The following is a 14,770-nucleotide window of genomic DNA, read 5'->3' on the forward strand; positions in this document are numbered from 1 at the left end:
ATATACATTATAATACATATATGTATGTATATACTGTATACATACTGTATCTGTGTGGTATGTGTATATATTATATATATTATCTATATATATATATTTATATATCTTCATATATATATATATATATATGATGATATAATCGATATGAAAGAAGAAGACAGAGATTTTTCTTCTTCTTTCATTACTCTCCAGTTTTACAGTTTAGTTTTTTTTTTCCAGCAGTATTATGTGTCGGATACGATATGAAAAGAAAAACACAATTCACAGACAGTCAAGAGCTTGTAATGGAAAACCATCTGAACATAGTTCAGGCAAGACACCTCTTCAGTCGCTCCATGTGCAAGGGAACCTGTATTAAGCTGATTAAGCGGTCGCACATGGAAGGGCTGAAGTGCTGGTGGCCGTGCATCTTCCTCTCGCTGATTGGAAATGTGGCAGGTACAGCAGCGTGCAGCAGTAAAAGCCAGTTAATAACTTTATGAGGATGCTTAGCGCTTTGTCCATATCATTAATGCTCTTCACAGTCAGAAGTGGCTTAAGGCAATAACCTGCCAGCCTACCTGTGTGGCTAAATTTCAGTGGAGACTGCACAGGAGTGTAGTGTTTTCCCCATCACATTAACTCTCTGAGAGCTCTACCGAACTCTCAGTGAGTCTGTCTGACTGTGGTCAGTGTTGGGTTTAGTTTCTAGTCTGTAGGGGTGGATGGCAATGTTGCTGGGTCATCTATTGGACAGTGGGTCCACCACTTTAGTCCAGACTTAAGTATCTCAAGAGCTGTTTGTATTCATGTTCCCCAGTGGACGAATCTCACTGACTTTGGTGCCACCAACAGATTGAACTTCAGGTTTGGAGCGAAATGTCTGAACTATTGGATGGACTGCAATGAAACTGATAGATATTCATGGTTCCCAGAGGATGATTCCTAATAACTTTGGTGACCACCTGACTTTCCTGCTCGCACCATTTATGATGAAAATAATTTTAAATGAAATATTTCAACTGCTACTTCATCTGCTGCTTGAAACCCAGTTCACACATTCATGCCCACTGCATGATAAGCTGTAATAACCTTGGTTTATAAGAAATAAAAACATAATAAATAACATTATCATTAGCTTCTAATGGTAGCATGCATTAAAATGATGAACATATTGTACCTGCATGTTATCTTTGTCATTGTAAGGAGCCTCACAGACCCTCTAGCATGGCTGATTTAACAGTGAATAATTAAATAACCAGGCATTTTAAACATATTTAATCCACCGTGCTGTGTTCCTACTTCATGGTGAAGTGGTTTTCTTCTCACAGTAATAGATGGCGTTAAAAATAGAGGTTGATAATTATTAAAAAGCAACATTTCTACATGTTCAGCTGCCGCAAGGAGCTCAGTCCCAAGTCCACAGGAAAGGAATACATTTAATTATTCCCCTCTCACTTAAACGAGACAAAACCTTCCCACCACAATCCACTTGTCTCTCTACATTGTGCTCCCTCTTTCTCCTGACCCTCCCGTCTGGCCTTTTACTCTGTCTCATGCTCTGTCAACATCATCTGCCGCTGTGGAGCAGACAGGCTCAAAAGCAGACCTTTTTTTTTTCGCTTTTTTCCTGCAGGTGGCTGATGTGACTGAGGCAAGAGGCAGCAACAATCCCTCTTCACTCGCTTCCCTCCACCAGCAGCACCTCATTTCCTGTAAAACACAAACTCCCCTCTCCGACAAGACCGCGTTCTAACAAGGCATCGCCTCTTATTTAACACTGGTTAAGCGTGTATAAACAGTTAATTAAAAATACACACGATAACACAATATAATCTTGTTCTAAGCAATCTAGTTTTGCACATATTTGTGGTCTTTGAATGTCTTCAAGTTAAATATTTGAAAATGCATCTTAAAAGATGGATATAATAATTCTAGACTTTAAAAGTTCACAAATTACTCAATGTTTGGGTTTCCTACAAAATATAGCATTTATAAGAAGGTATATAAGCAGCAATTACTTATTATTATTATTATTATTATATACTTTTTTTTCTCCTTTAAATAATATGTATCCATTATGTAGGGCTATTTATATATTTATTATTGCTAATGGCTGAAAGCACTAACAGAAATCTAATAAGTGGCTCTTCCAAGATAATTATCGAAGTCCATTTGTCTATGTCCGCACAAACCTACATATGTCAACATTATCAGCAACAACTGATAAATATTTTGTAACCCCAGATTTTTGCTTCCAACTACATTTACAGGATGAATCGAACAAATACGTTGCATTAACAAACACTTGTGTATGCTTACAGCTTCATTTAGTGTTATGAATAATTAAGTGTTAAGTGTTTATGCACTGCTTATTGTTGGTACATAAAATTAAATCAAAACACAAGTTGGACATTTAAAATATTGCTGTAAATTGTTGTAATTTGTACTTGTGCCATTGTTGAGTTTTGAAGTAGGTTTATGTGCATTGTTTACTCAAGTACCGTACTTCAAGTATTTCTATTTTATACTACCTTACTTTTCAGATGAACATTTTTGCATACATTTCTAAAATATGACACATCAGATAGATTTAACCTACCTTAAAGTTCACAAGTAATACATAAGTATTGCTTATATATTGATGCATCAATAATAGTCCAGTTATATTATGTCGTACTGAGAGGGCTGCATAATGAACACTTTTTAAAGTACATTTGGTTGCCAATACTTTTGTACTTTTTCAGTAAAATTTGGAATGCTTGACTTTTAGTAATTTATGAATATTTTATACTATAATGCTAGTATTTTTATTTAATTAAGAGTAAAAGTACAGCTCTTTTCCAATTTTAACCACATGAAGCTCTTTTAAAAATACAATGATTATCTGCAAAACTCAAATCTAATATATATATATATATAAATTAAATTTCTGAGCTCTTTGCTGTGTGGGAACATTCAGCAATGGCTCAGCATGTCAAACCATGTCAAGTGTTACAGTTCCTTTCCTGTTTCAGGGGGAAAAAAATATCACCCCAGAGATGAATTAAACTAAAAAGGCTTGTCTTCAGACCCCTTCCTAAAATGATTAACCCTTCTAGAGAGCATTATTGAGCTCTGAGTGGTTGTGCTTTCTCATTGCCTGTAATTGTTCTTTTTCTGTTGTTGCCTTCATCAGTCTCTCTCCTCATTATATGAAAAGAAGGGAAAAATGTCTGAATAGAGGAGGGAGATTTTCCCACAGTCACTCAACTCAGAAAAATACGCCATTGTCGCCAGGTTCCCATCCCAATGCCCTGCTGCACAGTCCGCCGGGGTCTGAGGGACAATGTTCCTATAATTGAGTGACCATTCTTTCTCCTGTTTGAAAAGTAAGTGATGGAGAATACAGTTAAATGTAGCTACAAATCTCACATCTAATCAGTCCGGTCTGCAGGTAGTCGTGTCTGGTTTCTTATTTGACCGCAGATATAATTCACAGTGAAAATTCTGAGCAACAAGACAATGTACTTTAGTTATAGTCTAGGCTTATTATACAATTAATGTAGATCCACATGCAATTATGCTCAGTTCAATGATAATTTTCTTCTATGAGCATCAATCATCTTGCATTTCACCCATTACTGAAAGGCTTTAGTGCACTGATGTATAGTACGAGCCATGTGTATTATTGTGTGGAATATGTGCACCGGCAACACTGAGCCTATTTAAGTCCTAATGAGAACAAAGTGACATTTTATTCTGCTCAAGCGTCTCCTCATATCATCAACATCACCTGCAACATCTACAGTTATAAACTAAATCTATTAATGTAGCTCACTTCATACACAGGGCTGTTTTTAAACATGCATTTAAACAGTATATGTTAACTTAAAAAGAGTGATTAAAGGAGAATATTAACATATAAACAAATACCAGATAGAAACATGAAAATAATGACATAAAAACACAGGAAAAATATAATAAAAATAAAATAAAAGTGATAAACATGGGCATTAAAAGGCTTTGACTTAATGGCAATGTGTTCCACAGGTAGTTCCTTTTTCCAAATCAAGACTTTGTGCACAAAACATATGATCAGTTTATAAAATATGATGATTTGTTATTATTTAAACTACCTGACAGTATATCAAGTTGTGTGAAATCAACAATGAAATTCTGCTTACGTGATAATACATGTAATAGTAATCATGTAATAATAATGCAATGATATAATCGTGTGTGTCATACTGTAACACTTCTGCATAAGAAGTACTTTTGTTATCGTTTCTGTACTTTCTACATGTGTATTTAACTTAGTCAAAACTATATTATTATCTTTAAAGAAAGCTGGTTTGCAGGCGCAGCAGACTATAGTAAAAGATAACTTTTTAAAGTTAAATTTTAAATATTTTATAAACTCAAACTTTATTTATTTGTATAGCACCTTCAATGCCCTACCTGACGATACAAAGAGCTGCAGCTCCATCAGTACATTTAAAACCAGATTAAAAAGTCTGCTAAAGGACACTCCGCTCTGTAGCCACTGACATTGTGGGTGTATGTTATGTGCTATTGTGTGTAACTTAGTATTTTGTATTATGTGTCCTGTGTGTTACTGTTTGTTATTGTGCTGTAATATGTTTTAACTGCAGATGAAAAGTAGCTGTCAGCTAACTCTGGTGCAATACATCAAATGTAATCGTTTATGTTTAATACTGTACATGGTCCCATTAAATAAATGAATGAATGAAAATGCAAACATGCAGCTGAAAGTGCTTCGCAGAGCCAATAAATAAATACAGAAATAGACAACAGCAGAACAGATCATCCATAAACAAGCAAATGTTATAATAACTAAAAGCCCATAAGAATCAGATTAAAAACAAATCAGATTTTATTTGTATAACTCCAAAGTCACAAAGTACATTTGCCTCAGAGGGCTTTACAATCTGTACAGGGAGTGACACCGTCTGTCCTTAGACCCTCGGTTACAGTGAGGAAAAACTTGCCCACAAAAAACCTGAAATCAACACAAACATATTGTACAATTACGATGAATAATAAATTGACAATGAATTACAATGAATGATAAATGAATTACAGTAGCAGTGGAACCTGTGATAGAGATAGAGAGACACAGATGCACAGCATAAACTAACTATAAACTGTGATGGAGATATGGTAGCAATAATAATAAGAAAGAAAGAACAACTGGATAAAAATTAAGGACCAATTCAACAAAGATAAAAACTATAAAAACTTATAATAAGAAGATAAATTAAAGGAAAATGTTTAAATATATATAAATATATAATAATATATATACATAAATCAACCACAGTGTAATTAAGTCACTTTATGTTACATTGTATAAAACTACAAACACGTTCACGGCTGTGAGAGTGCACGCATGCGTGTGCGTGTGTGTGCGCGCCCCCGCTCTCGTTTTCCTCAGCCAATCAGCGCGCAGCATTCCTGCAGCCGTTGGACGAGCCGCGATGGCGGAGACAATGAAGCTAACCGGGAACCGGGGTCCGAGTCACGGAACCGGAGACGCGTCCAGCTACCGGGACTGCGTGTGTGAGATGCTCAGGCTGCTGGCGGACTTCGGGAGAGAGGTCGGTGGAGCTGGAGACACGTTAGAGACACGTTTCAAAAACATTTAGGCCGAGCTGAGAGCGAGCTACGTGCTAATGTTTTTAGCATCTGCCTGTGTGTGTGTGTGTGTGTGTGTGTGTGTGTGTGTGTGCGTGTGTGTGTGTGTGTGTTACTGTGTGTGTGTGTCACAGACATCCAGATGTTCAGACAAGGCTAAAAATAATTAACATCTCAATGTAAACAGAAGATTCATGTAGCTTCATCTGACACTAGCTCTAGACAGAAAGGTAGATATGTAGGTAGACAGACAGACAGGCAGATAGATAGACAGACAGATAGACAGAGAGACAGACAGACAGATGGATAGATAGACAGACAGGTAGATATGTAGTTAGACAGACAGACAGGTAGACAGACAGACAGACAGACAGATAGATAGATAGATAGATAGACAGACAGACAGGTAGATATGTAGGTAGACAGACAGACAGACAGGCAGATAGACAGACAAGTAGATATGTAGGTAGACAGGTAGACAGACAGACAGGTAGATATGTAGGTAGACAGGTAGATATGTAGGTAGATAGACAGACAGATAGACAGACAGACAGGTAGATATGTAGGTAGACAGACAGACAGACAGACAGACAGGTAGATATGTAGGTAGGTAGACAGACAGACAGGCAGATAGACAGACAAGTAGATATGTAGGTAGACAGATAGATATGTAGGTAGATAGACAGACAGACAGACAGACAGACAGACAAGTAGACAGACAGACAGACAGACAGACAGACAGAGTACCAGTCAAAAGTTTGGACATATCTTGAGTAGGGATGGGACTTGATAAGATTTTTATGATTCTGATTCTTGATGGATTCTCATCTTCTAATGCAGAAGGCGTTTGTTTAACTTTAACTGTGACAGCGTGTTTTACAAAGCAGCACATCAGTGTTACGTACAGAGTTACCTTCTGTAGTAACCACAGAGGGGCTCATAGCCTGGCTGCTGCTGCTGCTGCTGCCTGGTTGAGATTCATCTCCAGTCCGAAGCGTGTCAAAAACACGACATTCATTTAAAAATATCACATGTTGTGTTCGCAAATGTTTCTGCATGTTGGTCGTGTTCCCTCCCGACGCTGTTATCTCCACTTTGCAATGATTGCAAGTCGCCCTGTTGCCGTCTTCTTTGGTAAAATGCAGCCAAACTTTGGAGCGTTTGAACCGAGTGGGTGCCATTGTTTACTACTGATCGCACTGCACGTGCCAAACTTGTGTAAGTTACGTGGCGTAATTAGTCGTGCTTGCTGGAATCGATAAGAGAATCCTTAGATAAACTGTCGAATAATTCCATGGAATTGAAACACACGGAACCGGTTCTCAGCAAGAACCGGTTCTCGATTCCCATCCCTAATCTTGAGAAGGTCCAACTCATACCAAACCATCTTACTAGAGTTTAGGTTGGTGATTCTTGGTCTTGAGTTGTGTTACGGGGTCACTGTCAGCTGGTTTGGGAGCCATGGTGGTCAACTGTAGCTTGAATTTTGAATAAATCACAAACACACCTGCTTCACGGTGGGAACCACACATGTAGATACCGTCCATTCACCTTCTCTGCGTCGCACAAAGAGACGGCAGTTAGAAACCATCAGACCAAAGTACGGATTTCCACTGATCTTATGTCCCCTGTGTTTGTGTTTCATGATTTCTGTACTGTAGATACTATAGATAGATAGATAGATAGATAGATACTTTATTGATCCCTGAAGGGAAATTATTCTGTTGCAGTAGCATTACAAGTAACAACAAAATTTCAATTCAGTTAAATTTTATTTATTTATATAGCACCATATTATGACAAAAGTTATCTCATGACACTTTTCATGCAGAGCAGGTCGAGGTCGTACTCGTTCTAATATTATTAGAAACAGACCCAGCAGTTCCACCCCGAGCAAGCAACTTGGCGACGGTGGCGAGGAAACAACTTAATTCTTATTTATTTTTTTGGCCTTTTATGCCTTTAATGATAGGACAGCTGAAGATAGACAGGAAGCAGAGAGAGGGGGAGTGACACGCAGTAAATTAGCTGTCCGATGCGGATTCGAACCGGGGCCAGCTGCAGCGAGGACTATAGCCTCCACACACGGGGCGGCCGCTTAACCCACTACGCTACCGACCACCCCGAAACAACTTAATTTTAACGGGCAGACCCAAGCTCATCGGTGGACAGTCATCACCACCAATGAGCAGCAAATCATTAACTAACTATAAACTGTAATGGAGATATGGTAATGACAGTAATGATATATGTAGTGGACGCTGTGCAGAACCACGATCCATGAGAACCTGCTGGACGAGAGAGAGAGAGAACAAAAAGTTTAGTTGGTAAGATGCATTAATGTTTACACATTATATACAGGCATGAGGTAAAAACCAGTGACAACAGTATTAATAGAATAAACTCAAAGGAGGAAGAACATATGGCTCTACCGCTTAATAACTTAATAACTTCATTATGTCCATCAATAAAATCAGATGTTCCAGAATGAGAAGAAGCTGTTACCGGCACACGACTTTGACCTTAACCCTAATTAATTATTAAAGTTCTGTGTCAGACACTTGAATCTACTTCATGCTGATGTCCAGTAAAAGCGTAACCTCGCTTTGTGTTTTCTGCAAATTCAGCTCAAATTAAGCGACGCAGCTCTGAGAATAGAAGTCAACATCGACGCCGTGGATGTCCCGTCGTCTCCAGACGCTCGCGTGTCCGGTTGTTTACAGGAGCATATCGCTAAATTACAGGTAAAGAAGTGTTTCGTCTATTTTGTAGCACATTATCACCTTTTAATTTTTCAGTAATGTTCTTAAATTTAAAAAATCTATATTATTTGCTCTTTCATGCAGTGTTCTTTCTGCCCTAATCGTTGATACAGGCTGTTTCAGAAAGCTTAAACACTCTGGTGGATGCTCACGGCGATACATCATCTCCACAACACAACACGACAGACGATGCCGTCACCTCATCGTCGGCCGCGCCGTCTGAGCGTCACCCTCTCGGCTCAGAGGCTGCGGAAAGCAAGGCGGTGGTGGCGGCGGCGGAGGCGGACGACGTCATGGTTCAGATCAGAGCCAGGAAGTCAGAGGTTGGTGTCTCAGTCAGCAGATCTGTCAGCTGTTCTGGCAGTGACATATCTCGAGCCCTCTTTACTCTCTGTCAAGCAAATGAATAATCATAAGTAATTGCTTCCAAGGATGTGCACATGACACGGCGCGGTGGAGCAAGCGCCTGATGGAGATCTGATAAGCCGAGTTCAGCAGAGAATAAGGGGTTCTTTAGTGCTGTGGTCGGGTAGAACAGACCACATTGCTGGAGGGCTTTGAGAGAGGGCCAGGTCCTTGATGGATTATGAAGTGGATGCTCATTACTCTGAGATTGCATGTGGATGAAGGACCCCATTCTGTTGTGCATTTATTTTGGTAGCCAAGCAAACAGTATTCATATTCCATCATGTCATGATGGCAAGCAATTCAACTTTTTTGGCTACCTGGAATAATTCCCTACTGCGTTTCTCATTCCATGTGATGTAAATTGCTGCAGCCTCTCTGCCCCCGGATCATTAGACTTATGTAGGGCGAAACATTCTTGACATCCATCAGCAGCTCATCAATCCATCATCTTATTATCCGTGTTGTCTCTCCATTGTAAACCCCAGATCGAGCGGAGAATATCTGCATTTATGGAACGCAAGCAGATGGAGATCAATGAAAACAATGTGCGCGAGTTCTGCAACGTGATCGACTGCAATCAGGGTGAGAATGGGGAAAGAGGTTGGAGGGCAGGGTGGAGAGGGAGCCTGCACACAGATTGCCAATGTTTGGGAGAGAGCTGATTTCCACAGGCGAGAGGTCAGGCTGAACTGCTCCAAGAGTGGGGCTGAAGTAGCTAACACACTCGGCCTCAAAACACAACCAGCTTAGTCCAGAAAAACACGAGACAGAGGGCCTTCTTAAAAAAATTCAAAGCCTGTGTTACACACCAGTTATAGAAATCAGAACATAGTAATGGTTATAGTTGTGATTTTATATAAAAAAATATTTTTTTAATCTGTAGAAAACAGCTGTGCCAGAACAGATGCAGTCTTCACTCCGTACCCCGGTTTTAAAAGCCACGTGAAAGGTAAGAAAAGATTTGATTTTATGAACTGGAGCTATTTTTAATAAAGTCAACGGGGTCGACTATGTGGGGGGAAAAAAATGTTAATTTATATATGTCTAATTAACACAATTAACTCCAAATGTCACTCTACAGAACGTTATATATAATCATGATAAAAATCTGTTTTGCGGTCAGCTTGATGCCAGAAATGGTGCTGAACAAATTAAAGCGGCAGCAACGGATTTTTCCGTTAATTAATCCAAACTGCCCAACAAATGTCAAGTGGACCCCTCTCTGCATCTACATGCAAGACTCTGTTAACTAGTCTTTGGTTGGTGTTGGGTTACAGCTCCCGTTTACATGTTTTCTGATTGGCTAGTTACACGAGTGGTAAACACTTACGGACCACAGACTCGTGGTGGTGGTGGGGGAGGTCAAGGAGAGGCCGGGGAGCAGCAGAGGGGGTCGCTGACAAGAGACTGCGGAAACGCAGCCATAGAAGAACGACTTCACAACATCGAGACTCACCTGAAACTCCCCACAGGTAATTTCTGAGATTCTCTGCGTTAAGAAATGAGTCGGTAATTAGTTTCTACCTGTGTGACATGTGATGCTGTTCCTGTTTGTCACTTATACATCAGCATTACTCAAAATCTGCACTGTACGTTTGTTTAATTAGTCTAAAATCATCGATATTCAGACTGTTTAACAAGTGTTTTATTCCTTAGCGGGTCCAGTTCCACTGAGTGTCTACCAGAGGCTAAAGAAGTTGGAGGATCGTATCCTGGAGTTGGAGGGACTCTCACCCGAGTACTTTCAGTCAACGGTGAGTCTCGTGGCTTTGTGCTCAACAACACTTCTTAATAATCAGTCAGAGTTCATACACAGGTGTTACGATAATGGATGTAACGGAGACATTTTGACATCGGTATTAAACATCTGTGTTATGGATGTGTTATGTTTTCACAGATGTAACCTTCCTTTGCTAAAGACGTTAACTCTGGAGCTTCTACAATTTATCCAGTTCTCTGATGTGACCTTAAACATTTAGGGAGCTGTATTCAGTTGGTTGCAATCTGCAGTCTCACCACTAGATGGCGCTAAATCCTTCACACAGGCCTTCTTGTAAAGAAACAAAAAAGTTACGTTTACATTCACGGCACGTTACCGTCACTTGTAGCTGGCAGGACGTTGCAGCACCTTCGTGCTTGTGCTCGTTCACAGTCAGTGCTATAACTTTTCTCTTATACACTATAATACAGTTTTATATACAAGAAAATCTTTTTGACATACGTTTTTTGATGCAGTTTACCTTTTGGCTCTTTGGTTTGGTCCTTTTACTTTGAAGAAATCCCAGAATTTCAACACTCAGGAACAGTTTTTCAATTTAAAATTGTGTATTGTATCTAAAGCTGCATGTAGAATATCGATTTGCAAAATGAAATCTACTTACTGTGAGGAGTTTTTGCGTGACGCTCGTTCCTCCGATATTTCCGGATACATCGACACGTTTTCCTCCTCGGGCTACACTTTTTGGTTGATCTGAGTCAAAAATCCGACGCGTTAGATTTACTCAAACTTTTGCGTCACTTGAGCGATGACTACTTTTACTCCAGCGTGCTGCACGGAGAAGCACAGACTCCAAAGATGGCAGCCGAGTCATTTATTTGACTTTATATTCAACCCGACAGACTCGAGCAGTCACACAGACTCTAATTTGCCATCTTGAAGGAGTCTGTCCAGCATATGTTTAGTTATCTGAGTAAGTGTGCTTAAGATGCTGCATGTCTCTTCACGCTGGTATTTCTCGGCGCCGCATGCTGCTTCTGTGAGTACGCTGCTCTCCAACTGCTTTTGACTCTCTGCTTGTTTGTGCGAGCAGAGCAAGAGACGTCGAGTGTCTTTGAATAAACCGATGGGGTCTTTTGTATTCGGAGTGCCACTTTTTATTTTTTTTATTTATTTATTTATTTGTGATTTTGAATAAAAAATAGTTCTGAACATAGTTTTAGTGTTTGCTGAAGAGCTGTACAGTTGGCCGATAGTTTCAGACGTAACACTGAACCAGAAGCTCCTTAACAAATTATCTTAAAAATAAACATTTCCACATTTCACTGTAACCGTGTTCAGGTTTACCAAGGACGTTCGTCAGATGTTACCCTTCTCATCTCTCCTCTCGGGGTGGGCACGACAACTCGAGTGCTCGTTTGGATGTCAGTGTTTGTTCATAACGTATCGAGTGCTCACATTTCAGATCTGCGCAGCCGCACCTGAAGTTCAAGCGCTTTCAGTCACATCATTCATCCAGGGTGTTAAAGGCGGAATGGCAACCAGGCATTAAAGTGACGTTTGGAAGTGTAGACGGAATGAAAGCGCCGTGAAATTAAAACTTGTGTATCGTAAAACAACCGGTTAGACGATTTACAGCGGAGACAGATAACGGGGCAACCTCTCATCAACTCATTTGCTAATGTCAGCAAACGCCACTATGGCAGACTGGAGATGTGCTCCTGTTAAACTTTGCGTACGGAGGAGGCCACCATGAGCCAGAGTTAAAGCCGCCATGCTGCAGAACAACAGCTGCAACCAGCCAAATGAGCCAGTTGTTGAAATAATTGCAACATCTTGATGTTTGTGGATCTAGTTTTTCTGAGTGAGTCAAAGAAACGTACGATAACCCCGTTCAACCCACATTTTCTCTTGGGGGTTAATTTAAGAGCCCATTCTTAACATCAGATTAATTTTTCGAGAGTCCTCGATAACGAGTAAATGCACTCGCGTTACATTAGTACTATAAATAGTCTCATGTTTGCTGCCTCTAACTATTGTGGAAACATCCAAGAAAGGCGAAATACCTTCAAATGAAATCAATACAGATTTCTCTCAGTCTTAAATGTCTGCAGCTCTTTGTCTGGTCAGGTTCGTGTTTCATGAAGTGGATATTAGAAAGAAAACGAGGCAAAGTATAAATGATATTAAAATGATCTAATGTGTACATTTGTTTCTGCAGAGTCACCTGCACAAGCGAGCGAAGACGTCCCCCGCGCAGGTTAGTAGTTTTTGTTTTGTTTCCTTTCACTGCAGCTTGTTGAGTTCAGCCTGATCAGCTGATCAGTTTGATTTTTTTCTTACCGTCCTTCAGGCCTGCAGCCTGACAGAGCTGGATGAGAAGATCAGCGCGGTGAAAGCGGCGCTGCTGAAGAGGGTGAATGAATTCGGGCCTGGATACGGAGCAGAGTGCCCGATGTAACACACTGTGTCTGTTAATGCATTCGACAATGTGTTCAGTCTAAATAGTTTTGTAGTTAACTGAGATAATTGCTCTGTAAATAAAGGTTTTTTTTTCCCCCTTGTTCTCCATGTGTAATTAAATCACGAGCTTCACATCTCAACCATTAACTGTAAATGTGCAATCTAATTCCAATCACTCGTCCCTTTATTGGTAGAAAACAGATGATTGTTTACCGCTTTCTTACTCGATGAATCGCTCGGTGTATGAAATGTTTCAGTTCAAAAAGATGTAATCAGTGAATTTAACTTAAACGATTTAATGTATTAATTGTTTCTGATTCATTCTTTAAAAAAAACAAACATAGAAAATGAACATGCTATTTAATTAATTGATATTTAACATTCATCTTTAATGTCTAATGCCGGGAAGGTGTGTGTGTGTGTGTGTGTACACACAAACACACACATGTGTCTCTGTGTGTATGTAATTGAGACGAATCTGGGAGAGCACCTGATTTATCTGCCTGACTGCTGTGTGACGATGATCACCCCTAATGGTTGTCATTATGACAAATGACCTGATTACTGCAACTCTGTTTGGAAAACATATCGGAGACCCAACAAACCAGCATTAAATGGGACGCCGCTGCGTTTGACACTGTGACATGTTTATAAAAAGGCTTTAGCGTAGAGCTTTAACTGCGCCGACAGCTGAAGCACTGATTCAGACGGGTTAAAGATCTGTGTCTCGCTCTTCGTACGTAGATAACAGAGAGATTTGACGTGAGTTTGAATTCATGCTGAACTGTTAAAGAAGAGAAACAAAGCCACCAACACCATGTCTCACTTTCCTGGATTTATAACAAGAGTATTGATTTAAACATTATTTTAGATGCAGGATGCTGAGAAATCAGGATCTGTTGGTTAAATAACCAAACAAATCACAGCTACATTTTTATAATGAATGAACAATTTACAACATGAGAAATAAACTCCAGAACATGCAGCATTTCATTGACGTTAAAATGAGAATTTGTCATTTGAAAGCTGCTTTTTAAGGACAAGTATTAAAAGCAGGCATGATCATTTAAAAGTCTCTTTCAGGTCCACCTAACATTGTATCATTGTACTTTAAACACTGATGAAAGTGCGGAAACGTCGTGGTGTAAATTAACACCAGTAACGATGCACAAACACGTGAGCACACGCCGGAAAAGGTTCCCAACACGTCTGCACTCTTAACAATCACATTAATGCTGATCATGGCTTCAGTTCTCAACTCGTTTAGCCTGTATTTGGAAATAAGAGCACACTGTTACTCAAGACAACTTTATCCAGGATTAACAAGTCAATCCTCAAACTGTGTCCAACGAGCTTAATGAGCTGGAATAATTAGCATAGTTACCCCTGAGCTAGTTAAGCCACATTTCAAGAGCAGGACCCCGGAGGATTATTGTATTATCTTCAAACTCCAGTCCAGGATTGAGCTTTGTAGTTATTAGTTACAGTAGAAATGTGTCGTTTCTTTGTGAGGTTTTGTATAATTTGACCTCTTCAGGCCTCAAACAGTTACAGAAACGAACTGTGACAACGTAGACACGCTTTCTTAGTTCTTAAGCTTACTCACGGAGCTTCAGCTTAAAACGACAAATGATCCTTGTCATTGTGTTTTATCGTCATTTTATCGTATCGTTGTTTGCAGGTTGTGCTGCTCTGTTTCTAGGGTCATTATGTGTATCACGCCCTTTGCTTGTTTCTATACAAATAAACATTGAATAGATAATAAATCTAAAATAGCTGCAAACTGTAGATGCATCAGTACATT

The 14,770-nt window shown here is 39.6% G+C and overlaps 1 protein-coding gene across 1 annotated transcript; it reads left to right on the plus strand.

Moving 5' to 3' along the window:
• Positions 1 to 5,414: 5,414 nt before the first annotated feature.
• On the plus strand, positions 5,415 to 13,065 carry mbip (MAP3K12 binding inhibitory protein 1). Its single transcript, XM_010744641.3, has 9 exons — positions 5,415 to 5,579; positions 8,244 to 8,360; positions 8,492 to 8,701; positions 9,272 to 9,368; positions 9,670 to 9,735; positions 10,094 to 10,258; positions 10,443 to 10,540; positions 12,725 to 12,763; positions 12,857 to 13,065. The coding sequence occupies exons 1-9, from the start codon at positions 5,460 to 5,462 to the stop codon at positions 12,962 to 12,964; spliced, it is 1,020 nt and encodes a 339-aa protein (XP_010742943.3). The 5' UTR covers positions 5,415 to 5,459; the 3' UTR covers positions 12,965 to 13,065.
• Positions 13,066 to 14,770: the final 1,705 nt, after the last annotated feature.

The sequence above is a fragment of the Larimichthys crocea genome, chromosome XXIV (assembly GCF_000972845.2).
Source record: "Larimichthys crocea isolate SSNF chromosome XXIV, L_crocea_2.0, whole genome shotgun sequence".
NCBI classification, from domain to species: domain Eukaryota; kingdom Metazoa; phylum Chordata; class Actinopteri; family Sciaenidae; genus Larimichthys; species Larimichthys crocea.